Source organism: Athene noctua, chromosome 20 (genome assembly GCF_965140245.1).
Source record: "Athene noctua chromosome 20, bAthNoc1.hap1.1, whole genome shotgun sequence".
In the NCBI taxonomy this organism is placed as follows: domain Eukaryota; kingdom Metazoa; phylum Chordata; class Aves; order Strigiformes; family Strigidae; genus Athene; species Athene noctua.
Genome location: NC_134056.1, coordinates 2,313,594 through 2,341,219, shown reverse-complemented (window position 1 = coordinate 2,341,219; position 27,626 = coordinate 2,313,594). Strand labels below are relative to the sequence as shown.

The 27,626-nt window shown below is 40.0% G+C and overlaps 1 protein-coding gene across 4 annotated transcripts in view; it reads right to left on the bottom strand.

Annotated features, from left to right (window-relative positions):
* Window positions 1–591: 591 nt before the first annotated feature.
* Window positions 592–27,626, bottom strand: part of TTLL11 (tubulin tyrosine ligase like 11) — a 52,825-nt gene continuing 25,790 nt past the window's right edge. For 2 of the 4 annotated variants that reach the window (XM_074923842.1, XM_074923845.1), the window contains 3 exons: window positions 10,544–10,801; window positions 8,020–8,126; window positions 592–4,626 (listed from right to left, as the gene is read on the bottom strand). In XM_074923842.1, the coding sequence (XP_074779943.1) occupies window positions 4,337–4,626; window positions 8,020–8,126; window positions 10,544–10,801 (655 nt within the window). In that variant the 3' untranslated portion in view covers window positions 592–4,336. The remainder of the gene's footprint in view (window positions 4,627–8,019; window positions 8,127–10,543; window positions 10,802–27,626) is intronic. The other 2 variants (XM_074923843.1, XM_074923844.1) reach the window with 2 other exon arrangements.

Below are 27,626 nucleotides of genomic sequence, written 5' to 3'. Positions count from 1 at the left end.
GCCCGGGCAGGCTCCGCAATCTGCTGCCCTCTCCTTGACATAAACAACAGCAATTGTTATGGAAGTGACTCACTGCACTCAGGACTCTACAGCGAGGAACCTACCGCTGAGGGACGGTCCCTCCGTCCCCTCCTCCGGCCGGACCGACCCTCTCCCCAGCGCCCCCGCCGTTACCTGCCGGCAGGTGCCCTGGGCGGGAAATGGCGCCTCCACACCGCGGCGCCCGCCGCCAGGAAGGTTCTGGAAGTGCAGGGACCGCGGCGGGCACAGGGAGCCGGGCAGGGACGGATGGCCGGGGAGATGCCCGAGATGCTCCGGGAAGCCCGTGGGGCTCCATCTGCTAGGGCTGGACCCGACCAAGCTGTAATTTATGGCACATTTCTGCTCTGGGAAACTGAAAGGCAGCCCAATGCTGGAAACCAGTAATGTCCACAGCAGCGGGACTGAGGGGGGCTGGAGGCACAGAGATCGATCCCCGAGCGCTCAGAGGAGAGCTGGAACCGATGCGTGGTAACACCTCAAAGAGATGACACAGGATAGATTCACCTTCAGAATGAAGACACGCATCTTCCAGAAACACAGGAAGCTGAACTAATGGATTTGTCCAAGCTAACCACATCTCAGTTTATTAGGTAAGCCGAGAAGCAAAATTGTGGAATTAGGAGGAAACGCAGCAAAGCATGATGGAAAAGAAAACAGATTAGAGGGAACAGGGTAATATTTAGAAGTAGATTATCAGTGTCCATCAGAGATCAGAGTAAGGTCAGACGCTGTGCTGGTGAGAAATGAGGAGCTGTGACGGTGACTGTGAAAGTTGTTCATGCCATAGGACCGAGCCCAGAACTGAGGCACCATCCCAACAGGCCCCAGCTGGCAGCTGCTCCTGTGACAGCTCTTCCTACAGCTGTAGCGTGGCCCTCGAGGGCTCCCACGTCCAGGGGCACAGGAGCAATGCCCTGACCCACCCCCAAAACCACCACAGAGGCCCCAGCCCCTTCCAACACAAGCACATGCACCTACCCTGTCCAAAGCAAGCAGCTAGAACTGTGTAAGTGTGGCAAGTGAAGCCATCTGCTTGGGGTACCTTAAGTGTTCCCAAAACAGGGCTGTCATGGGGTAGTTGGGCATTTGGGCACAGGGCAATTAAATTCCAAGAGCTCCATCCAGATTAGGCAGAAGACACATTTCAGGTGATGTAGGTTACAACAGCCTTATGCAGAGAAAGAACTCAAAATCAAACAAAGGAGTCACCAAGTGAATTTGGGTACACTGGGCTAGATACAAGCTTGCAGGGAAGGGGGATGTCTGGATTGAAATTCTGGACTCACTTGCCTCAAATCTTCCTTAGATGTTAAATAAAGTGTTTTCTTCTGATTTATTCCCAGTGAGGAATACCAGACCCAGTGTGTTTGGTAATAGGAAGACTTCACTGATAGGCAATGTTCATATCATATGTGTCATAAATAGAATAGACTGCTGTGTTCTATATAAAGTATTATTAAAAAACCTCAAACACCTACTATCTTTCATATATTGATTCATTTGCTAGAAAGGTACCTCAGGATTAACAGATTACCAGTGCATTAGCATTCATGTTCTGAATAAAGTGTCTCTGGTCATTTTTTCACGTGTGCACAGACTGGTAACTTAAAGGCAATGTGAAATTGCTTTGGATGCTAAATAATATGCAGAGGAAACTGCATGAGATGGCAGGGAAGAGAAATGTGACTTTGTCATTAAGTCTCTAAAGTACACTCTTGTTTTAGCCCCCTCCTCCCCTTGAGAATAATGTGGCATTCAATTTTCCAATTACATAAATACATGAACACTGGATTACTGGAGGCAGATAATTGAATATTTTGACTATTCTACAAGGGACCCTTCATATTTGAAGTGGGAGATAAACAGGGCATACTGCATCAGCACGTGTATGCACAGGCTATAAAAACCTGAATTAGATCCAGAGAATACAAAGATCTCCAAAACAGAGAGAGATCTTACCAGTGTTCACTATATACAACAGTTAATTTATTCCACTGATATCAGGGTAACTTATACAACAGCAAAACCTGGATATTTTAGGCCATAGACTGTACTGCTTGAAAGCTGTAAGGAAAGGCATTTGCAGTTGTAGCATTTCAAATCCGTCTCTTCTATAACTCTCTCTTCACAGGACATCAATCACAAGATGAGAGAAACTATAAGCTGTTTTCTAGTAACACACTGCCAATCGCAAGACAAATGTCAGATGTCACAAAATGAGAAGTAACCATTTTTCAACTTGTGAATGTCTTCAAATATATTACAATGAAAGTGTGAAAAAAATGACCCTTTCAGCTTCATTTGTTCTGACAGATGCCAGACCTTGGAGTTTGGCATTTTATCTTCATATTGCAATAATCTTTATGAAACTTAAACAAGGCTGAGGGCAGTGGTATTAGTCTACAATTGTCCTTTTTATGTACAATACATAAAATTTCAAACAGTCTAACCACCGAACTAAAAAACATCATCTACTACTGCTTTCATTGGAATTACAGAAAAAGGTAAGAGAAGAAGAGATGCCCACGTCCAGTATTAACACATAGAATCACAGAATGGTTTGGGCTGGAAGGGACCTTAAAGCCCATCCAGTCCAACCCCCCTGCCCCGGGCAGGGCCACCTTCCACCAGCCCAGGTTGCCCAAAGCCCCGTCCAACCTGGCCTTGAACCCTTCCCAGGCAGAGTAGGGGACATGCTAAGTGTTAACTTCTGCATTGTATTGCCATGCTGCTGATTGCCACTTAGGAAAAATGCATGCTGCTTGGAACTAAAATCAGGAAAGGAACTCTAAACTTTTCCTGAAGTAAAAACTCACTCAATACTGTGTGTGCATTTAGTCCGTGACATTAAGTGGGCTGCATTGACATTGTGCTTCCAAGGTCACGTTTCTGATACACCAGCCACTGAACATGTTGACATGGAGCTCAGGTAATTTTTTCCAACTCCAAGCTAAATGCCCAGACGCCATGCCATCTTACAGCTTTGCGATTTTTGACAGGATGAAGAACGCTAGAACATAAGCAGACTCATTAGCATTAAAGAATAGAACAAAGGAGGAAAAATCAAACTCAGATGTAGACATATATTATTGTAATAAAATATGAGACCAAAAAGAATCTGACTGAACAGCCCTGAAGCTCCAAATTACTCCTGTTCTTTCAGTCTGTCTCCTGTTCTGCTTAGCCCCTCCCCAAAAAGAGTCTGATTATGGAAGTCACAGTTCATTTCTTGAAAAATAAGACTACTCTGTACAACTCAGCATTCTTGTCAAAATAACCTCTTAAATAATACAGATCTAATTTGTACAGTTATACGGTTATTTAAGGGAAAATATTAAGAATATGTGAAAAAAAAAAAAATCTGCTCTTGATGTTACTGCGGGTCCAAATAGGGTAACAAACATGCAAAAGGCAAAAAATAAGCAAACCTAGAATACAGTCAGTTTAATCTAAAGTTTCACTGGAATTTAAATGAACTCTCAGGCCTTTACACTGTAAAGATTTTTGCAGAAGCAGTGCATAGTACCTGAAGACAAAACCACCACTTGATTCACCAAATTTGACTTAAAGAAGTAAATTTTTTCTGTGAATAAGTGTGAGCTTATTGGTTTTGTGGAAGCAAAAGGATAAACATCTTTAGTTTTTCTTTAAAAAATTAACAGTGCTTGTCATGGCAAAGACATGTACAGAGAAGTAGAAGCCAAAATATGATTTCAATGTTTTAAGACTGACTTTAAAAAAGTAAGTACATAGACAATGACCAATCTGTATTGATTCCAACATGTACAGTCCAAGCCACTGAAAGAAGAGAGTCGAAGCCTGAAGTCTGACCACAAACATAATTCCAGGTTTCAGTTCTCCAAAGTCCACAACTGGTACTTGAGACTGCAGCTCCATACTTGGTTTCCATGGTACGTCCAGTGCATAGATAGCAATGTAATTCCTTTGAGATGAGCGTGCCCCTCCATCAGTGCAGCCGATCCCATCATGCTGGATATCTTCCTGCTGTATTTTGGTCCTTTCTTCACATGCAGTTTTCTATACACTCGGGATGAAAGCACAGTTTGTCACGTGAGGTGTACTGTAGGTCCAGAGGCAAATAAATAGCCATTATCAGGATCATTATTTATTTGAGAATGAGAGCTGGCAGTAGACTTTTTGAAGAGCATAATTAAAAAAACCTGAAATAAATAATTGTGACTATCAGACGCAGGAATTCAAGAGTCTGTCCTCCTGCAGTACATGTACATACCTGGGGATTAATTCTCAGTTCTGTCCTGGTGAATCAGCACCGTTAATAGCGATGATTTCTATAATCTGCAAATTTACTAGCTGTGGCAGTGCGGTTCAGGAGGGGTGCATGTGCAGCTGGCGTAAGGTGAAGTCCATCTGTCTGACAAGGAACTACTGCACTTCGGCGCTCCACAACCCCACGGCCACAAACCAGGCGCTTTTCATCCAGGGCAGCCAGATGATACTCACAAAAATCGATCAGCGATGCCACTTGCTCATGAAGTGGGAGGGACTTGTATTTTTTCTGAGCCAGGCAAAAGAAAGCTTCGACAAAAGCTTGCAAACACATTCCTGCAAGGAAAAGGTGTTTATAGGAGATTCATAGCACAGCGTTCTCTAGCAAACTGCATTCTGTAAACATAATAATATCGCTTGGTTCTTCTGGCAGCAAGGCCAAATGTGTGTGTGCTGGGTGTGGACACATACAATTGTGTTAGTTAACATCTTTTAATTTAAACAGCAGCCATCTAGACTGCTCGCTAAGACACTGTCTGTCCTTCGAAAACCAAAAGACAAGGTTTTATTTGACATCAGCCTGGCAAACTGGTACAGCAACCACTGACTTTAAGATATTGTACAATTAAACAGGTGTAATATCAGCCTTGATTTCTGCTGCCTCAAATATTAAATTGAAACTAGACACACTGCAACATATTGAACTTCAAGGAAAACAATCCACCTGGAGAGGAAAACAGGTTTATACCAGCACCTGAATGGGGTCATTTAAATCTTATATATTTAGAGATGGACCTAAACAAAAGTTCAAATGTAGAACTACTGAAACAGCATGGCATTTCAGTCTGTAGCACTATAAAGATAACGCCATTACCAAGTACCACCTTCTCGCACACATGAGTTTATCTGAAGTGTTACTTTCCTTCTGCAAAGACTGTAGTACGAATCCTTAGCTTTCCTTTTGAAAGTCAAGAGGTCATTTTTTCAGCCATACCCAGTAACTCTACAATAGTAGTTTTGTTTCAGCTGAATGAAAAATAGCCAAAGTGTGTACGAAGGGAAGGTGGTGCAGCGCCAGCAAACTTCTCTGCTATTCTCTGCTATAATAAAACTCTGTTCTGCCCCTTCACAAACAAAAGTCCCCTGCAGAAGCCACATACTGACATACAGACTCCTCAGGTGGTGTTTGAACACATCTTACTAATAATGCATAACCACAGCCAATAGAAAGAGGGGCTGCATATTAACACTAATTATTGTATTTAAAACCTTCAAGTAATACCTACTTTAATTCTTAATTAAGAACCCAGACCACAATTGGGTTTGCAGAATGCCAGCAACAAGGAACAGTTATAGCTGCTTTGTGCTTTAACTGGCTCTCCCAGCTTGAACATACACTTAAGAAGATTATTTTAGGATGAGATATTGAAAGGTTTGGGGTTTTTAACTTAATTTGGCTTATTGATGCTGCAGGAAAGGCACCTTTTCAAAATATTACAATTACATTCTGAAGTATAATTTCAACTAAGGCTGCAGCTGGAGTCGCTTACGATCTTGGCTGTAAAGTAGCTTGCAAAGGAATTGTTGAGTTATCTGAAAGCAGCAGCTGCCAGCTCAGTAAATTATTTTATCAGTCACAGTGAGCTGCAGGCAGGGAAAGCACCTTTGGTAGCATACACACTTTCTCCCTCATAAGTGACACTCATGTGAAGCACTTAAATGAAAAAAGTTAGAAAGCTGGTGTTTTACAAGAACAGCAATAGTTCCTGTACTGGTTACAGCTGGAAGTGGGCCAAATGTAAAGCCAACAGAAACGGTTGAGTATTTTGTGTTTTAACACCTAGAAAACATCTGGGTCATTGAGTGTCAACAAAACTTCATTTCTGAAGGCCTGAAGATTCACTTGCATTTCTATTCTTTTTGCTAGTGAAATTGTATCGGCTAACCACATAAATGACTTATACCCACACTGAAATGCTAAATGTAAATATTCAAGTTTTACATACCTGTGAAACTAAGGTGACATTAACCCGCCTAAAGTAGTACAGGAGTTCACGCGTAATAAACCATACTATCTCCTCTGCATTATACCTTCATTTTCTCCCTTCTCATTGTAGGTCTGGATTTATTCTTTGTCAGCACGTGAACAGCCTGTTTTACTTATTCTCTTTTCGCCTTATCTGACTTCACCTACACAGACTCTACAGGATATATAGGACACATGTTCAAGCAAGGCAAAATAATACTTATCTATTTCATACAAATATAATCTTCACTAACATTTCTGAAGCACATTCAAACATTCAAAAAAAGGTTATATCCAAATAATTCTGCTGCTGTCACACCTGACCACACTCTCACAAATTATTATGTGTATCACTGTTTCTTGATGTTTATGCAGGAGGGAACTACAGATGTACTTTAGGGGGGTGGGATCACAAATACAAAAGTCAGTCTCAAACTGGAGAGTTTTGATTCTTCTGCTATTTTAGCATTAAAAAAGACACAGGAGTATATACACTGATGTCCATGTTCAGCATTTCTGGGAAGATGCCAGCCAGCAGCTCTGTGACCAGCATGCCAGTTTATACCAGCAGCACTGAAGTGAATTTCTTTATCCCGCACTGATTTAAATGGAACCTTGACAATCTTCCTTGATGGCCACAAGCAGTAGTGGCATAAAACCTTCCAGAATACTCCAGCTGCTGTTTCCCTACTATAAATGGCTCCAAAAATGTCATCAGGAACATATTTTTTGTTGTTGAGATGGAAATATTAGGACAGTCGAAATAATTCAACATTTTACAAAAGCTATGGAAAAGTTGGCAAATTTATGGACTCAATTTCATACAGAAACGTAATAGCCATTTTAGAAATTAAGTCATATATTAAATAGTGTATTTAGGCCATTAATATAACAGGAAGATAATCCCTGAACTCTGCTATTTGATAGATTACTGTCTCAGATTAAAAATGTGACTAAAGCAGATGGGGAGGTGATTCACTACTGAAGGCTAGGTTGGCTGTTTGACCTAGCTCCTGTATGAACAATTTACAGCAAGGGGTGCTTGTAGCAAAAAAGCACCGCTGCTCACCCTGAACAAGAGCTTATTTAATAGCTGAGCACTGCGCAAGTCTGCGCGGAAACCTACCGTCCTTCCCTCACCCAGGACAAAGACGATGAAAAGGAAAAAAGGGAGTGTATTGTTGGGCAGGGTGGGGCTCTCTGGGAAAGGAAAGGATACAGGTGGTTTTGTTTGTCCCCAAAGTAACGTTTTTTGGGGAACACAAGTCAAAGTGAGAAGTTAAGCGTATTTATTTTTAGCTCCTGTATAGCACTCGCTTTGCTTAGGTTGTGCCAGACCATGTGAGCTCCTCCAATATGGACATACCTTCTTGCAGTGTAACTAAGTGGAAGGTTCCACTGGGAATGGTTTTAAATGTTTCTCTGCAAACAGCAACAAGCCTTACAAATGCAAAAATGCAAGCATAAAAAAGGGGCGTGCAGAAGACTTGTTCCAATAAATAAACTGCCAACTAAGAGTGATCTGTTCTGCAGATAAAGGAACCTGCCACAGTACTAAAAGGAAGAATTTGTTGTACGTAAACATGCCTCAGATGTACATGCCTTGTGCCCATTTTTTTAATTGGTAGTTTGAGATATGCTTGAGCTGCCATAATTGCAAAAAACTCCAGCTTCCATAGTCTTTGAATACAAAATAGTGTTACCTGATTCTTTGTGGTCGATTCCCATGCTGTTCCACCTTCTTGTGATATCAATATATAAGATATCTACAGAAGCCATCGAAAAATTACTGTTACTCAGTTTGCAGTTTCTGTTAAAAAGAGACAAAAATAAAGAAGAAATTCTGATTACATCCAAACTTCCAAATTAGGAAAAATTCTGCAAGGGCAACTGAGAGAACACTGGAAGAAAAATTTACCCATGGCATACGTGCACACCCACTGTAACACCCTCAGTCTAATGAAACACACACAGCAGACAAGCCAGTGGTCATTGCGTACGTCTCTGAAATGGTACAAGCCCTGAATTGGTCACGTGCAGAACATCTCTTGCAGGTACCTGGTCCTGCTGCCTGTCCAGATCACAGAGGCACCTCCTCTGCCCGATTTGGCTCTGGGCAGGAGGCGCAGCCCGCTGAGAGGTGTGCACCTGAATCCAGCCAGCGGGAGCAAGCTCACAGCAGCCTCTAGCCACAAAAAGGCACAGGTCAGATCAGAGATTAACTGGTTTATTTTGGTTTTGCAACAAAGCAGGGGAAAAAAAAAAAAAAAAAAGAAAGAAAACCGAGTATTTCAATTAAAAATATAACTTGATCGTTACACAGCTTTCTTCCAGGCTATCACTAGTAACTCTTCCTGAGACCATAACAGAATGGAACTAATTGGTACATTGCAAAATCCAGCACGAATCTGCACAGACTATCGACATGAGACAGAGTCTGCACAGAGAAATACTCTTATTTACTGACTGATCCTGTTTGAAAAGGGTTGGAGGAAAGTCTTCAGGCATAAAATTACTGCTTCATGTCTGAACACTGAGCAGATTTGCTGAACACTGCACAGAGAACAGCAGCGTCTCGGGACACATCTCGGGCATTTGGTGAAAGCACACGTAGGAGACCTGACACTTGTGTGGTCCAGGCCTGTCGTGTAGTGTTGATCAGTGTGTAAGAATCAGCCATCTGTCCAGGATTTCCAGATGTCTGGCAGCCTGGCTGAAACTAGTGCACATGCCAAAGAGCTGGCCAAAATTTCTAGCCAGAAAAGGAAAAAAAAAAAAAGAAAAAACAAGCAACATCTCCCCCCCACACACAAAAATCCTGGATAATTTAAAAGAATCTTACTTTTTAATAGCCTAAGCAGAGCTCCCTTAAAACAGAGTTAAGGCCAGCCCTAGATAGTCCCAAGAAAATCTAAGGCAGCCTTCAAGCAAGGACTAAAGCCATGTCTGGCGTTTTCCTTTTAGTATGAAGAAATTATTGAAAGGGAACAGATTTTGATTAGCTAAAATCTGAGTAGATAGTCTCTGCAGCTACTTGCCTGCATGCACATGCACACTCACGCAAAATCACACTTGTGGAGTGTTTTGTTCTTGAAAAACGACACAGCACACACCTTAGAAACATGACCTTATTTCTGAAATGGGTAGTAATGGCAGCATTTCAGAAAAGGGCCCTAGAGTTTGTATAGATGCTCTGGGAAAAAATAAACAAAATATTTGCCAATATTAAAAGGTTTAATTTAACATGCATTAGGAAACTGCAAACACTATTTCATTGAGATATGGCATTTTATTTTAATATTCTTAAAAGAAAACGTTGGCATTTATTCTGTGTTCCTCTGACAAGTGCCAAATTAAGGCTGGACTAAACAATAGAAAACACAGAACTGGAAACAATCCTGTATGAGTCTGTGGATAGAGCAGATGCCTTCAGTCATTCTCTATATATCATAATTTGTATAAATCAAATTGTTTATATTCATTCCTGAATGCTAAATGCATCTGCATAGAAACAGGATCCGTATTTTAAGAGTACATCTGCTGCTGATGCTTATTTTGTTTGTCATTGTCAATGAAAGACAGAAAATGAGATATTTGTACCATGACTAGAACAGATATATCCATAAAAAACAATGAAAAAACCATCTCACAAATAAAAAGTATGTGAAAAAAGTAAATTGAGTTCCTTGCTGTTGCAAGTTGCAATTTCACAATGCAAATCCTTAGTGACAATGCATCAGCCACCGGCATTTGGAAATCCTTTCCTGTGGCCCGGGGCAGATGGCTGTGCCCCCACAGCCAACAGAATCGCATCAAGTGAGCCAGTTGTCACCTTCTCACAGTGGTATTCCTATGATTTGCTAGGAACATGACACGTTGACTAAGACCACAAATAGTATCTCCTGAAGTATCACTGATCTGCCGTAGAATAAAGACCCAGGTTCTTAATAGACACGGTTTCATAGGTCAGGCATTTTGGAAGCTTGGAATGATAAAAATATATCTATTTTATTAACAAATATGCAATGGTTCAATGGAATTTATGGGGAAAAGTTTCTTTAGAAGGCATTAATAAACCTAGAAGCTAAAAGCGTACAAACGTTAGGGCCTGTTTTCATTCCACAAAACTCAAGCCCAGGGACAGCAGTGCTACCCCACAGGATCAGGAGTTTCCAACACCTCGACCACGCTTTAAGCAGTTCCTAAAGTAACCTTCACCTTACTAACCTTATAAATGTTCGGAAACCTGTTGGCCCCAGCTTTGTTGTCCCTTTTACACCAAGAAATCGGATAAACAGTGCAGCCACTCTGTCCACAAGTCGCAGATAGTTAAACTGCTTGGCATACTTGGGAAACACTTGCTTGAGACAAAGGGAGGGGAGGCCAGCCTCTGGACTTCTGCTGGCCTCATATTCCAGTCTGTCTGCCCGTCCAGCATCCAACAGCTCCTCGCTTGCTTCTGACACCTGCTCCAATGTCTGACACCTGCAGCACATAAAATAATTGTATCTTATGTTAACCTTATTCTCACAAGATTCAATATGCTGTCTTTCTGGATTTTTTTTTTTAAATTATAAACCATTATTTTATGAGATTTTTACAATAATGAAAAATCAAGAACAAATACTGAGGTTCCCTAAAGCAGAAATCACGTTACAGAAGCATTTAAAAGGGTAACGAACAGACTGTTTTCTGATGCTGTGTGTATTCACTGTGATGCTGCAGAACATCCATATTCCTTTCAAAAGGTCTTTACAACCTCACAAAAGGTAACAGGCTAACTTCTTCCACACAGATGAGGAAACACCAGATAGTAACGGCACGTTGGTGTTATCAGCATCAAACAAATATAGGTATGTAGAAAAAAGCCAAGTTCCGTGAGATTTCATGGAATATTTCATGGGAAACACTTGGAGATTGTAATAAACTAATGCTATTTAAACTTATTTTCCAGTAATGATTAAAAACTTTCACCTTCCCTGACATGTAAGGTATGAAAAGTACGGTAAGATATATTTGCAAAGATGAAATTCTCACCATTCATTCAGAAGCAATACAGTTCACATAAATGCATACTAGCACTACACAGAAGAAAATTTCTGGGCAATCCCATTATTTTTTCTTCAAATCCTCTGTGCATACTGTCAAAATACATTATTTCATCTTCATTGCCATTGCCAAATTCGCTGAACAAAGCTGATCGAGATAATGATGTTCCAAAATAAAAATTACATGTTTATTCAGCATGACATATTTTTACTTTTTTTCTGCGTTTGACACCTCTAGATAAAATTAAAGATTGCTATCCTCATAAGTTCAGGAAGTCTGATAGCTGATGGTAATTATTTGTCACCCACTAAGCATATGCAGGTTTTCATTTTCTTTCCAGTCATTTTTCTAAGTACCTATCATCAAGAATAAGTATAATTCACACTAGGTACTAAAAAAATTAGTGCTTTTACTACCTTGATCTTTGTGCTCCTGAGCAGATTTAGTGTCCTTCAGAAAGTTCTGTTCCAGCAGAGGATAACAATCAACACAGTTATTATCCACCCACAGCACTGTAAAAGTTATTAAGTCAAATCTACAGTAAATCTGTGCCTTCCAACTTTGATTGCAAAAGGCAGATTTCCTTAGCCCTCATACAAGCATCCTGTAGTCAGTCATTCATTACAAATATCCCCATGGGATTTGTAGACTCTCTTCTCTACTAATTTTCCCTGAAAGACATTAATCCATTGCCACATTGTGTTTTCTTTCAATACAGAATACTTCAAAGTTTTAACGTCTGGTGAGAGGTATATTGAAAATAGATGTATGACGACTGCAAAACAAATGGTCCTTACAGGAAAAAAAAAAAAAAAAAATTGCAAAAAGAAGTTTTAATTAGGATGAACTAAATTACGATATCTAATTTCTAAAAGACATTTTTGGGGCCAGGTTTCAAACCCTGCTTGAATCTGGGCTCTGAACTCATTCACACCTCCAGATGTCGCCTTCAACAGGCAGCAGCTCACATGCACTGCAGCACCTGCCCGCACTGTGCCCGCAGACGTGACTGCTCAGTGCAAAACCAAGGCTGGAAACTTCTCCGGGCACCAAATGCCAGCTCCAAGTTCATTCAGATGAACTCTGAATGTCAGCAGCCATTGCAACGGTTCTTTGTAAAAAGCATCGTGTTCAGCCTCTTCTGGTGTTTAAGTCCTCACAACTGCCATTGCTGCTCGGATGGGACTGTCACACTGTCATTCACAAAGCATCTGTTCTTCTAAGACTCTTGTTACAAAATTTTAAAGTTATGGCACTTCTTTTGTAGCCACACTTACATTCACGGATGTTGAACATCTAGAAATGTGATCACTTCTGAGATAAAAGACTAAAAAGTATTTAAAAAATAAATACAAATCTTAGGTAGTGCTTTGATAACACTCCGCTGCGGATAGCAAAGTAGAATAATGGTATTCTTGTCCTTAGTTAAGTAAAGTTTAATATGTTATGTTTTCCTATGTATTTTTTCGTGCTGGATGGTGGTTTCACTGCCATCGAGTACCCTCTGTCTGCCAAGAGCGAGAGTACGTACAGCCAAGAAACAATAAGCATGCAGGCTTCTATTTTTAATCTTAAAAGGTCTGTTCATGGATTTAAAAATTCAAATGTTCAGCCAGTTGAACTAGACCTTGACAAAATGTGAAACCTTGTACCCAGTAGGAGAGAAGGTTGTGTTGTTTGTAACATAACTCTCGTTTTAATGACTCCTGGAAGCCCCAAACCCCTTCTTATTTTAAATTCAAGAGTGGTTTTGATTGTACATTATTCATTCATCATGAATGTTTTCAGTTAAAAAAATATAAAGCTTCACTTGAAAAGACGCAAGTAGAGCTGAGGAAATGTCTTTTTTTTTTTTACAGAAAATGCTGAAGAGATTGTTAAAGGGATCAGCTTCAGAACAGTTAATTATAGCCCCGGCGCTCCTCGATGCAAGAGAGAGGCTGGAGGGAGGCTGGTCTGCTCTCCAACCCCTCTACCTCACAGAGATGGAGGTTTGACTTGTGGAACAACGTTTCAGCGCAGTCTCCATCTGCAAATCTGTACTTCCTCTACAAATCGTACCTCCTTCTTGCTAAGTAACAGGTCCCCGGAACTTCTGAGGAAGCACAGTAGTTTAGAAGAGGTTTTTTTCAGCCTTTCATTCTTCAACCCCCATCCTCAAATGTGAAATGGTCATGAAGAGAACAGCCAAACCATAATGGTAAACAACTACTCTGGACACATCAGTGCTGGGAGCCACAGAAGACTGTCTGCCTGGCTGAGGAGGAATAGACACAGCCAAATTATTAAACAGGGCTAGGTTTGGTTTGTATTAGCGTCATAGAAAATTGTGTTTGAAGGAAAAAAACCTGTATTACGTCAAAGAAAAAATACTGTTGAATATAATAAAGGGGAGGCTCTAAATTGCCACCTAGAATTTCCTTCTTCCCCTCCTTTCTGTGGAGAAAAGCCTAGAGCTGCCTTTGAGGTCATGAATAAAAACTCAAAACCAGCTTCCCATTTCAAACTTTTACTGAAACAGCTCTTAAAACTGTTTTTTTGTATTAGAAACTTTTTGGTTTTTAAATAAAACCAGCTTTATTATATGCTATTGCATGTCTTATTCCTTTCAGCCTAAATATTTTATAGACTTTCCTAATGTATAAAACAAGAAAACTTAATTCTAATCTTTATTGCCAAATCCTGTACTTCCATTAAGTAAAAAAAGATAATATGCTTCTTAATTTGATTTCACAGGTTATTACTTTTATAAAATTTAACATTTTGTTTCCTTTTTTTGTTTTCCCCCAACATTTTCTCACGTTTCCTTTGCTAATGCTGTATAACTTAATTAATTTGATCATCTAATTTGAATTAAAGTTATAATTTGTGCTTTTAATGAAAACACAACCTTCTGGAGAAAACCTCAACAAGAGCTTCTCCATATTTGTAAAACTGAATTGATACACAGACTTCCCTGTTCTGCACACTCACCTTAACTGCAAGCATTTACACTGACTATATTCCGAGTATAATTCTCCACTGCTACCACAGACAGTACTTCAATAAAAGTTTATATCCTGTAGATCCATTCAACACACTTGTGTGCACCCAATCTCAATGTGGTCTCAACACAACTAATTAAGAAAAACTGCCTAGCTAGGTATATTACAGCCAGACTGTGTCGATAAAAAAAAAGAATTTTACTGTGATCTGCACATTTTTGCAAGGAAAGAGTGCACAAAGTCTTTTTTGCCCTAGCACTAGATAAATCACGCTCGCTTGCAATGCACCGTGACATTTTGTTCTGTGTTTCGCCGCCATCTGCCATCGCCACACCATAAGGGTGAGCTGGATGACATAACTCCCCAAGGGTCATGCACTCAAAGACTGGTATAAGCACGGGCAGTACAGCTCCAAAAAGCAGAAATACAGCTCCAAGTCCAGCAACAATGAAAAAATAAGGAGGATTTTCACATTTCTACCATTAAGTCATCAGTCAGCTGGAAAACAGAGAAGTACGCATTTTTGTGATGTTGCTGAAAACTCCTGTGTGTATTTACAAGCCGGTTCTTTCTCACTCCAGAAAGTGACTTCCAAGAAACACTTTATATACCGTGTCGTTCAGGACTTGACCTTGGGAGTCTGGGCACAACACACAGCTCTAGTCTCCCTGAAAACCCTGTTAAATGTCTGCGGACAAGTGCTGCAGTGGAGTTGCGGAGAAGGGATCAGAAACTCCAAACTGCTGAAACAAATCTCCAGGAAGAGAATCTTGTGCAGGTTCCCTCCATTAGCTCCTTTCTCATGGGATTTACAACAGGCAAGGGGAGGAGAAGAAAGCTGAGCCCCACACTTTAAAGCTGCTCTGTAGAATTAATTGTTTTGACTGACACAGCTGAGTCAGGCGAAATGAATGAAAGGTCAAATATAAGGTAATGCTTCTGTTGCCATACAGAATAAAAGCAAAGCTTAATTTACATACTAATGTCTGACCTCAATACATTAATTTCTCTAATTCTGCAGTTCATGACAGATCTCTCTTTAGAAATGATCAGCTGTGGAAAAAATATTAACTGCATCTTTAAAAAAGAATTTCAATTTTAATAAAGCTTATGGAAACGACATCTAAGTCTACTTATATTTTATACATGATTACTAATTTATTAATGTTTCCTCCATCTATGTTTTATCCGTTTCATTCTGACAGGCCTTAATCTTTATGCAAATACAAGTTGCTAAGGGACAAACAAATTTGCAACTACTAATTAAAGGCTTCAAAATTCGATGCATTTTGTGTACTTGTATAGAAAATTTAGCTGTCAAGTTCAGAGTAAAATTGGGTAAGAATTGCAATATTAATATTTCTAAGAATGCTCACTCGATATATTTAATATTTAGGGCATTGCTAGAAGTATAAATTAAGCAATTTTGGTATCAGCTGACAACTGCTTACCTAATAAAAGAAAATATTATGTTCTGGATTGTGAAGCTATAATTATTCCCTCAGCTGAGCCTCTATTCTCAAAGCAAGGACTATGTTAACATAGTTAAAAGCAAAGAATAATTTGCATGACAAATCTTTCTACCCACCCATTTATCACCACAGTATACGGACCTCCCAAGAAACAGATACGTGTTTGTTACTGGAGTGTGTAGGTACGAAATACACTTGTGTGCTCATTCACAGAAATCATTTAGGAAACAGTTAAGTCAAAGCCAGAACAGTGTCCCTGCATTATCAACCATTCATGAGTTTTCTTTTATGAACTAATCCCATCACTTTTATTAACAGACAGACACTTCTAGCACTCAGTACGGGATAGCAAGAAGTTTCACAGTCTGACTGTATGTTGTCCGAATAATCAGCATCTTTTGTTTTGTACCGGCCGCTTGTGAGTTTCGTTTGAAAAAACTGAATATTCATCTCCTCTTCACCCTCTGGCAAAGTAAAAAATGTCAATAGCACTAGCATTTCCTAACTTTCAAAAGAATAATAAAGTTGCACAAAGATAAAAGTATTAAAAGAATATTAAACCCCACAGAGCAAGAGAATTTTGAAGTTATGTTAGAAACATTACTGCTCTTACACATAGTTTATTCAACATTTCGAGAATGCTTTGAGGCAGTCAGAGCAACCGCAGTAAAAAGTCCATATTTCAAAGAGCAGAATCAATCACATTAAAAATCAGGATTGATAATCACCATGTTGTTGGCAGACAACTAACTTCACATCATACAAAATACATTTTGAAAATGCAGCAGCTGTTCTGTCTCCTGGAAGCAGAAAGTGCTGAAAGCAGTTAGAATTTCCATCTCTCGCCAAGAAAAAAGAATCCATATCTCAAAGAAATAAAGCGGTTAAATCACCTCACTTAGATTTTAACCTTATCGTGAGCATGACTTTGCCTGCACCTTCAAGGCCTAACACTGCATTCACTCTGGAAGGGTGAAAGAAATGGGGCACACTATGTTTCTGAGAGCTGGCAAACATATTTTAGGTGAATCCAAGGGTAAATTAAAAGTGTACTCCATAGCCTTGCCATTTGCTTAAAAACAACAAAATAATTTATCAGATTCTTAAGAAGTTAAATTGAAGCCCCTGCAGTCTGCCATCAGCAATCACAGTAGCTCTCACACACAGCATCTGCGACTTGCAGGCTTTCCATTTTCTGTCCCGCGAGTGTAATTTGTTTACCACGTATCACACTCGAAGCTCCACAGACATCAGTCCCCTTTCTGAGAAGGATGGTTCGCTGCCTCTTCAGATTGGGTAGATTTATTATAAAAACAAAACACTTCTCATTAAAGATTAAATAGCTCTTGAAAGAAAACAGAAGACTCTGAAAGTTTGCCACCTTAACACATTGTTAATGCGTCTTTCCAAGATTTAGAAACTTAGTGTGGATCCTGACTTGCTCCACACCAAGGGCACAAAGTGGTGAGTGAGAATATTACTGACATTTTTATATCACGTGCTGAGAAGACTCCACTTCAAACTCAAAACCTAAGACAAACTAATGCGCTGTCCTACACACATGGTCTAGGAAGGAAAGCAGTTTGTATTGGGAAACACACAAGCAATGGTATCCTCACTGCAGTTATCAACAGGTATTATTCAAGGATTAATGCTTCCCTTTCAAAGGAGTCGTACAGAGTCTTTCCTGGCTGCATTGTGCATCGATCAGAGGAATTTCTGAAACAGGAGACAATGCAGAGGCACACTGTGCTCAACTTCCCACTTCAGCCCTCAGAAATATGGTCATTTCTGTTCACTCCTTGATGATACTAATTCAAGGTGCCGTTGTCTACTATCATATGGAGAATAATACAAAAAGAATAGCTTCCAATATTCTGTAATATAAATAAACTTTCAGACTCCATTTAAAAAATTAAAAAAAAAAAATAAATCACCATGTGGGCAACAGCTAACACCACTGCAACCATCCATAAAATACCAGAGCATAAGGAACAAGAGAGATTTACATCCTTCCCTTGACAACATAGCTGTGGAGGGATGACCCAGCCAGAGAAACCACTGCTTCAGAGAAACCTGAAAAAAGTCAAGTCCCTCAGTTGTCTGAAAAATTCTCCATAATTTGGAATAGATCTTATCTACCCTGATTAAGAAGTGAGGATTTGTTCCACTATCCTTTAAAAAGAATTATTCTCCTAGACAATTTAGGTGCTGTGATCTTAGTATCTTCCAGATCAGAAAGGGCTTCATTTTAGGGTGTTTTAGAAAGAAACATGTATGAAAAGAAGTGTTGAGGTTTTCAACAAGCCTATTACACAGATCAGAAGTCAGAAAAGCTGCGTTAACTCCCCTGTATTTTAAACTAAATCTCAATCCAATAAACGATTTCAAACCTGATATCCAACACTAAGTGTTCACCAGTGATGCTGTGATTAAATCTAGTTTCATTAAACTCCCACCTTACTAGGAGATGACAGAATCAGTACAGCAGCACACCAGAGAGAAGAGCCATCCTTTGGAGATACGAAACAGATACTGCACACCTGGGATAAGCATCCAACTGGATGTAATAGCTCCACTTGAGCTCTGTTTTTATTTCTATAGCACTCCCTAATACATAGTTTAAATCATTAAAGTGAGGACATGCACTTAGGGACTCTCAGGCACAATGTGCTGGGGAAAAAAAAAAATCGTTATTTCCTAATTATTAATTAAGCTTCTTTATTTCCAACTTTCTCTTTTTAAGAATAATGGTAATTATCAGTCTGCACTAGCTGAAGATTTATTACTCTTAATGTAAGTAATAAGCAGAAAATGCTTATGCTATTACCTGCCATCTAAGTGCTGCAGAAAATATGGCATTACCATAATGAAATAATGGATAAGCAATGCAAAGCATGCATTGAAAGACTTTGTTCCATTGTAGCAAAAAATTATTATGGAACAACGATCATTAAATATGGTCCCCAATACTTTATTTTTTTGTGGAAGTAGCTTTTATTATTCCTAGTAGATTTATTTGTGTTCACTATTTGCTTTTAAGGTACTTACGTGCCTCATTATTTCTGCAGAGTTTCCTTTGTTTCTTTAGAAAAGTGTGCCTTAAAAATGAAGTAATACGTGATACTGCAAAGGCAAACCGGTTGTAAAGCCTGATAATATACCGAAGCCAACATTAATTAGACCACCAAGTGTCTTACAGTAGAACAGAAAAAAACCTAAACCCCATGGTATTTCTTCCCGTGTGGAAATTATTCTTAGAAAGCAGTCATGATTATGCTAGGGTAGAAAAGGAGCTTTACCCTGTCATCCAATGAAGTAGAAAGCAGCAGTGCAATTGCATTTTATCAGCAGTAATCCTCCTATTAACGCTGGTGAATTCTACATACACAAAATAACACTACTGCTGGTAAGTCATGTGGCTTTATGCTTTCATTTTGTGGCAACTGGGTGCTAGGCAGTTTCATTGCTTTCTAATTTTTTCAGAGACTAGAGACCAATTATTACTTAAAAATAAGCCAATCAAGTCTCCTGCTAAAAGATGACTAGCAGCAGAAGTTAAATTATAGAGAACATCACTGCCCCCAATACATTAATTTGTGTCACTCTGTCACTGTAAAAATTTACAGAAGATATAATCTCTTTGAAGGGGGATCAAGTCATAGAAAATACGAGCCTAGTTTTAAATAGAATTTTAATTTTAATGAAAGCTTCAGGGAATGATGTTTATGCTGCTTATCTTTCATACCTGGTGATTAAGTTAATTTATACTTAATGGAAGAGGATATTTCTAATCCCCAGACAGGCTCAACATCTGTCTGTGACTATGTTTTTGGAAGCCTTAAGCTGCTTGTGATTGATGTAATAAAACCAGGATCCTACAGAACTGACACCTGAAGGATATCTGTAAGAGAAAAAATGTTATTTTTCTGTTCAATGCCTCTGCTTAAGTGAAGCCAAAATCCCAAGCACTTAATTTTGCTGTCCCTTAAAAACTCGCTTTGCGCTCCCTCGCCATTATTATGTGAGTATAAACAGGGGAATAAGCAAACAGTTCTCAGATATGGTTATGATCTAATATTCATACACATTACGTGCAGTATCTGAGAACACGTAACTTGCTGATGGCCTGAAGCTGATGAGAATAATAAAGCTCCTGCAAAAAAGTCAGAGAAATAATCTCCATCCTTCCTTTATTTCTCATTCCACGTCTATTGAAGACCAAGTGCTAGCAAAATAAATGCCTGCACTTACCCTATAGTTACAACAGAAAAAAAGTCTTGAAAAGTAAACATCTTGCCAGGAAAAAATATCAGTTTCAACTTTGTCCCAACAAATCAAAGTATTCGTGTAGAAGGAAAAGAAAACAAACAAACAAACAAACAAAAAAAAGTATTTCCAGCTGTTATGTATATCTGTGTTATTTTAAGGTGATGCTCTTCCAGAGAGGAGAGCAGCTACCAGAGATTATTACAAAACAGTCCATCAGTACTATCACACACTGGAAAAATCTACAGAAGTTGAAAGCAACAGAGAATGGAAGGAGGAAGACCTAGAAGGTGAAAGGAAGTTAAGCAGCAAAAGAAAAACAAAAAAAAAAAAAACCAAAACTGCAGCTTTGAGCGCTTCATCTAAGACTGTTTCTGAAAAGGGGTAAGAGTGCCCGCATTGCCCCAGTAACTCTCTCTGGAACCAACCAGCATTTACATCTTACCCAGTGATGCTGGGAACACGTTAAAGGACTGCAGTAATATTTGAACTCCAGTACTCTACCGAGTGTCTGTAACAGTGTCTGACATGCATTGCTGCAGTTCCCTCAGGCCTAAACCCCCTTGGTATATTAAAAACACCCTCAAACACCTTATCACCCATATATCTTTATATTAACTTGTTAGTATAAATTATAGATTTTTCTCTCCAGTAAAGTAGTGGAACACTTAAAACATTAGCAGTACAAGCTGGACCCGTTCCGTGGCTCTGTTCTCTGACATCCTTGTCCCACAGCCGCTGACCGGGCCCATCCTGGCACAAGGACTGGGAAAAGGCAGCCCAGAGCCCTGCTCACCTGAGGCAGGCTCCAGAGCTCCAGCCGCGAGCACACGCCTAAGGGGGCACCACACCACCCCAGGCCAAGCACCGAGCAGCCAACCCACTTCCACCTGCCCCAGGGAAGCACAGCCAAGGTTGTTTTCACAAATGAAGAACCTGCACTTAAACTCTGGCACCTTCTGGCCACTGAATTAATCTAAGAAACAATTTCCATTTAAGTGTCCATGTGTAAAAGTCTAGTTAACAGGAAATTCTTACATTTCCCTATTCTAGCAGGTTTTATCAGGGAATCTTTTACGTTAGTCACATCTCCCTGTCTTCTACTCCTGTGGTCCCTTAAGTTCATTTTGCTTCTCTCTCCTCTACAGATTGTCACAAAATTTATATTTTACAGGACATACTTGTTCAGAAACTACCAAGTCTCTCATCCCTCTGTTTTTAGTATTTTCTCAGGAAGAAAAAAGCCCCTACATCACATTTTGATATCCCACTTCAGAGGTTATTTGAGTAAATAAAAACCTAGCTATCCTTCATTTTATTTTAAAGGATGAAAAGGAATTAAGATCTCAGCAACTTCAACTGAAAAAAATTAATGACTGCATGCAAAAAATCAGCAAAATTAAATTTGCAATAAGAAACAGGATCCTTTCTATCTCCCTCCAAGTATCTTAACAGGTCTACTCAAAACCTTTTAAAAGCAAGAGAGCTTTTTCAAAACAAAGAAACTCTTCAGACCAAAAACCTCATTCAAACAGCATTGTCTCATTACTAATATTTAGAAACATCTAAAAATCATGCTGAAAAAAATTGCTTCCATTAAAATTCCAATTTTAATTGCTTTTTCAGTGCTCCCTCCAAATCACGCATCCAAGCCTGTGAAACACTTTTGCAGCCAATGGAAAGTCCTATCAGTTACTTCAGTCCATAACAAAAAGGATGGAGTGTGTTTTGTTCAGACTAACAGCACCAAAATTGGGCTTTTATGTTACAGTACAGTGAATTAATGGTTTGCATCAAATTAAAATACGTAAATGAATTGTGTTATTTCTTATGACGACGTGGGGTAATTAGATCATTTGCTCTATAATTCACAGCTGCACCAGGGCTGACAACTATTTGTTAGCAGTTCTCCCATTCTTAACCGTGACATCTAAATACATTGCAAATAAATAATTCTTAGAATGCATGCGCATGGAAGAACTTTCCACTTGTATTCAGGGATATAATCCATGCCTATGCATTCATTTATTCCACTTTACTGTTACCTTAATAGAACACTTACGTGGCCCAGGAGCCCTACTCCACAGAAATTGTTTCTTTTATTAGTAAGGTGATGTACTTTAGTATGCCCTTGGCTGATTGATTTGTTATAACATCATCGAGGTTGCATGAAATCTTGTTTTTTTAAATCAATTTGTTCGTGGGCTGTGCTGTTCCTAAGAGAACATGAAGTACAGTCACATGAAGAACTTAAAGATGTAACTGGAAACCAAGTATTCAAGGCTCACTCCACAGATTTCATGCAATCAGAACTATCACAGTTGGCCACAGTTTCACGTGCACATCACATACAGACTGGAGAGACGGCAAGGACACAGGTACAAAAGAAGAGATTTTTACAGGTTATACAAAAATACACGTAGCCATGCTGAATATACAGATACATATACACACAAATACATACTATATACACCACAATTTCTCTTTATAGTAAATAGTTGGTACACTTACTTTATGAAAACTACCTGGTGAGAAGTAATTTAGTATCAGAAAGATTACAGAGAATTAGAAGTTATTGAATTTTATATTATAGACCAACTGGAAAAATTAATTTAAAAGCAGAATTGATTCTCTGCAGCACAAACATAGATTCCAGAAGGTAAAAAATGTCAAATTAAATAAAGGTATATCCTTAATTTTAGACAAGGCAATTAAGCTAACATTCTGAAAATCAAATTTTATTCAAGAAGTATTTAACTGCAGGTTAATAATGGAAATTTTGTCACATACAAAAGCCATGAAAAAGCTATATACTGAAGAGTGTAGCTGAAACACTACTCCTGCAGTAAGTCAAGATACCACCCAAAACCCAAAAAAGATTATGTTAGCAAACTATGGGGTAAGGAGAGGTGAAGATTATTTTGCTGATAGCAGAAACTCAGCTCAGATGATTAGCATATTGATGTGTCAGGAAAAAAACAATTTGCACTCAAGCCTAACTACTAATCACCTTCCCTGTATGAACATGCAAATTCAGTGAACTCTCTTGGACAGACAAGGCATGCAGATGTTGCCTCTGCCCCATACTTCAAGAAAAGGAAAAGAAGTATTTTTAACTTCGAAATATAACAGGTTTCTTGTATTGAAAACTAAAGAGGACATGATAGCAAATGCAAAGAAAGAATCACAGAATGCTTTGGGCTGGAAGGGACCTTAAAACCCATCCGGTCCCACCCCCCCTGCCCCGGGCAGGGCCACCTTCCACCAGCCCAGGTTGCCCCAAGCCCCGTCCAACCTGGCCTTGAACCCTTCCAGGGAGGGGGCAGCCACAGCTCCTCTGGGCAGCCTGTGCCAGGGCCTCACCCCCCGCACAGGGAAGAATTTCTGCCTTAGATCTAATGTAAGTCTCCCTCTGTCAGTTTAACACCGTTCCCCCTCGTCCTATCCCTAACTCCCCGATCCAGAGTCCCTCCCCCCTTTCCTGCAGCCCCTTTCAGCCCTGGGGGGCCGCTCTAAGGTCTCCCCGGAGCCTTCTCTTCCCCAGCTGAACCCCCCAACTCTCTCAGCCTGTCCTCACAGGGGGGCTCCAGCCCCCCCAGCATCTCCGTGGCCTCCTCTGCCCCTGCTGGAGCAGGTCCGTGTCCTTCTGCTGTTGGTGCCCCAGAGCTGGACCCAGCCCTGCAGGGGGGGCTCAGAGCGGAGCAGATGGGGAGAATCCCCTCCCTCGACTCCTGCCCACACTGCTCTGGGTGCAGCCCAGGACACATTTGGCTTTCTGGGCTGCCAGCACACGTTGCTGGCTCACAGTCAGTTTTCCACCCACTAACACCCCCGAGTCCTCCTTGGGGCTGCTCTCCAGCCACTCCTTGCCCAGCCTGTGCTTGTGCTTGGGATTGCCCCGACCTGTGTTCAGGACCTTGCACTTGGCCTTGTTGAACTCCATAAAGTTCACTGGGTCCCACCTCTGCAGCCTGTCCAGGTCCCTCTGGAGGGCACATCCCTGCCCTCAGCGTGTCGGCCGCACCACACGGCTCGGTGTCAGCAGGGAACTTGCTGAGAGTGCCTCGATCCCACTGTCCATGTCATCAACAAAGATGTTGAACAGCGCTGGTCCCAACCCCGACCCTGAGGAGCAGCACTTGTCACTGCTCTCCACCCAGACATCAAGAACTGACTGCAACTCCTTGAGTGTGACCATCCAGCCAATTCCTTATCCACCAAGTGGTCCGCTCGTCAAATCCACGTCTCTCCAATTTCAAGTCAAGGATGTCATGCAGAACAGCGTCAAAAGAAAGATGTAGTACCATCTCTTAAGAAGGTACTTTAAAAAATAAAGCAGCTTCCTTAACAAAGGAAACAACTGCTCATTTTCCTCTTTGCACTAGACAGGCTGCAATTAATGCAGTCTAGCAGAGGAAGAGAGGAGATGGCATTTGTAGAATGAGTAGAGAAGACAGAGAATAAATTTACTTTCTTTCCCTATATGAGGAATGAATTAGATTTCAATTAAATCAATTTTATTAGCAGAAAATGACTTCCTTGTGTGGAGTGTTGCTGAACAGTGTTCTCTGTTTAGACAGCATGCTAAGCCATGTTGTCCTCTGCTCTGGTACTCTTTTCAGTGGATTCACTAGGCACAAATACATGTGTCTAGCTTTTATTACATGACAGTTTTTCAAGTTAAAGAGTTAGTCCAGATTAACACTCTTTGACAATATGTACTGCAGTTTCAGAGCTGGATGGATGCCTAGATCACTGAGGCAGAGAAGCCCCAAACAACCTGAGCCAAGTAGTGAAAATTATTTGGAAATTAAGCCCTGTTCAACACAAAACCACTAACCCTTTTCAGGCTGAAGAGATGTCAGCCTTGAAGGCTACATGTGAGAAGTCCTGAATGGTGGGAATAACATCTAAGAACATCAAGTACTTCTCTACCATTTATTTGTGCAAGCCTGTTTACTTCTGAGGTAAAAGGCAAAGTTGAATGGCCTTAACAACTACAGTAACTGACTCTCTGGAAGGTACGGAGAGCTAACTCCACAAACCACTCAAGTATGCACTTAAGTACTTGATGAATAAGGTCAAAAATTGCTGTTTGTTTTATATCCTAGCCAATGTAACCTAGGCAAATTTCTGACCTTGCTTAATGTGACTTTTCACTGGTTCCACCTGAAGCTTGCCACCAGCAACGTCAGGATACAGCAAACATCCGTATGCAACAAAGCTCCCAGGGATGCTTTGAAGTATTGCCGAGTTTATGTTTAAAAAAACCCAAAACAAAACAACACAAAAGAAGCTTACTTTGTCAGAATTCAGGAAAAGCAGGAGCACACACCAAAGGAGCTCCAACATCTATGCTGTCCGTTACGGACCGAGGCCCGAAGAGCCGCCGCGCAGCCTTTATCAGGGCTTTTATTACAGCTCACTGCAGCCAGTGGGACTCCTCTTGCCCCAATCACTGCTGCTGGCCACGAGGGATGCAAAACACAGCGTGCCTTAAGCCAGACTCTGTTACCATTAAGACTCAATCCCTAAGCAATAACTGAATTCAAAGATGTATTTAGACCCACCGCCTCCACATTCATTTTTATGCCATTTGGAAGGAGACTAAGCAGCCACTCCACTTTATGCCTGACCTCCCTTCTTTTTGAGCAAACCTCGAAGATTACAGCAACTTCTGTGGCTGCACTACAAAGACTAGAGGAAAGTGACATATTCTGATAAAACCTTCCTTTTTTCTGTATTTTATCACAAAAGTTTTCATTAAAAAATCATCATAAGAAGAAAAAAAAGCAAAAAGACTTCTTAATGATCAACTTAAAATGTAGTACGGTGTGACTACCTAAGAGATGTAATTGCTATAGCATGTTTTGATACATTAGAATGTTTGGAAAGTTCAGATTTTATGGAAACACTCTTGACAGGTCACATTCCTCAGTTTATTTCCAATCCTTCCTCTATTGCTCGCTAGAAATTTTAGAGAGCAAAAAGAAATAGAAGAGATGTCAATAACAAATGTAATTAGATTAGCTGCATCTCAAAACATTGTGATTCAAGTCTAATTGGACAAACTAGTCTCCATTTGCAATTTGATAACATAAAACCAGACTTAGGTTCACACCGGAGCTAGGGGCACTGCAGCATGCCAATTACTGCAAAAGCATACTACGGTTTTGGACCAATTAATTTCACAGTGCTGAAAATGAAACCTTTTAAAATTCTGCAACCCATATCAATTCTTGTCCATTAAATTTTTTAAATGAACTGGGCCTGTCATCAGCTTGCTTGCTTAGCATATTCTAAGCACTTCCAGCTGTCCCTCAATATGGGATCATTTCAAGAGATTCAAAATAAGACTGAATTTATTCTCTATGTGGAAGTTAAAATACAGTCTTTACATTCAAGGCATTAGTGCTCAGAATACAATATATGAACAAACACGGACCCACTTGCAAAGCTGCACTATGAATAGCAGCACTTTTTGCAGTAGTGAAGGTTAAAACGGGAATCATTGTAAATTAATCCGTTGTCAAGCATGGGGTTATTCAGTGCTGTGTGCATTGCAATGATATTCCCTAAGTTCTCCATTTCATTAGCAAAGGACTCTAAAATGAGAAGATGAAAATAATAATCAAATAATGACATTGAGAAAACCCCTTTTAAAATCCTAAGAATGACCTAATGATCCTATGCAATGACTTTAAGCACTCTGTACGGGAGGATGTAAGAGAAAGAGATCACTAATAACAATCAGGTTGGCAAAATGTGAAGAATGCCTTGCAAACCTTAGTAACCACCAGGGATATTTACTGAATTGTTTAGATTTTGACCTAGAGTCTTCCAGAGAAGAAAACTTAATCTTTTCTGTAATATTTTTATGTAACAACAATACATAAACTGACCTCATATACTACTAAGCATAGTAACAGGGCATATCCTGAACACTGTTAAGTTTAGAAAGACGGGCAATGCGTGTGAGAAGCAAGGCATCAGCCTTTTTTCACAGAATGAAAATGGGAGCACAAGGAAAATGTTTTGTCTAAAGGTCACCAAGTAAACTGGCTGAATCAGGAATGGAAATTGCATCTTTTATGTCCTAGTCCAGAGTTATTTTCACAAAACCAACCTTCCTATAATGGTCTGACAGAGAAAAACATTGAAGCAAATTACTGAATTCCTACTGTATCTATGCTAGGGATGTGGTTTTAGCTATTTTTGAAGAAACATTATTATTGCTCATGTATTTACACATTTTTAGCCCATTAAAACATTTCAGATTACGTGTGAAATACAGCAACTTATCTGACCATCTATCAGCAGATTTTCTTTTTGTTTTCTACATTAGGACTACTGCCACAGCACATTCAAATTATTCATCGCTGTTCTGCACTCGGTATTTTGTCTTCTGTTGTAGTTAAACACTCTTGTGGCACTTTCCTCTAAGTGGCTCTTAAAACCAATGTAGAACTATTCTCTGAGTCAAGCACTACCAGATCCTTCCCGTCCCTTCACGGAGGGACGTCTCACATGGTAGCA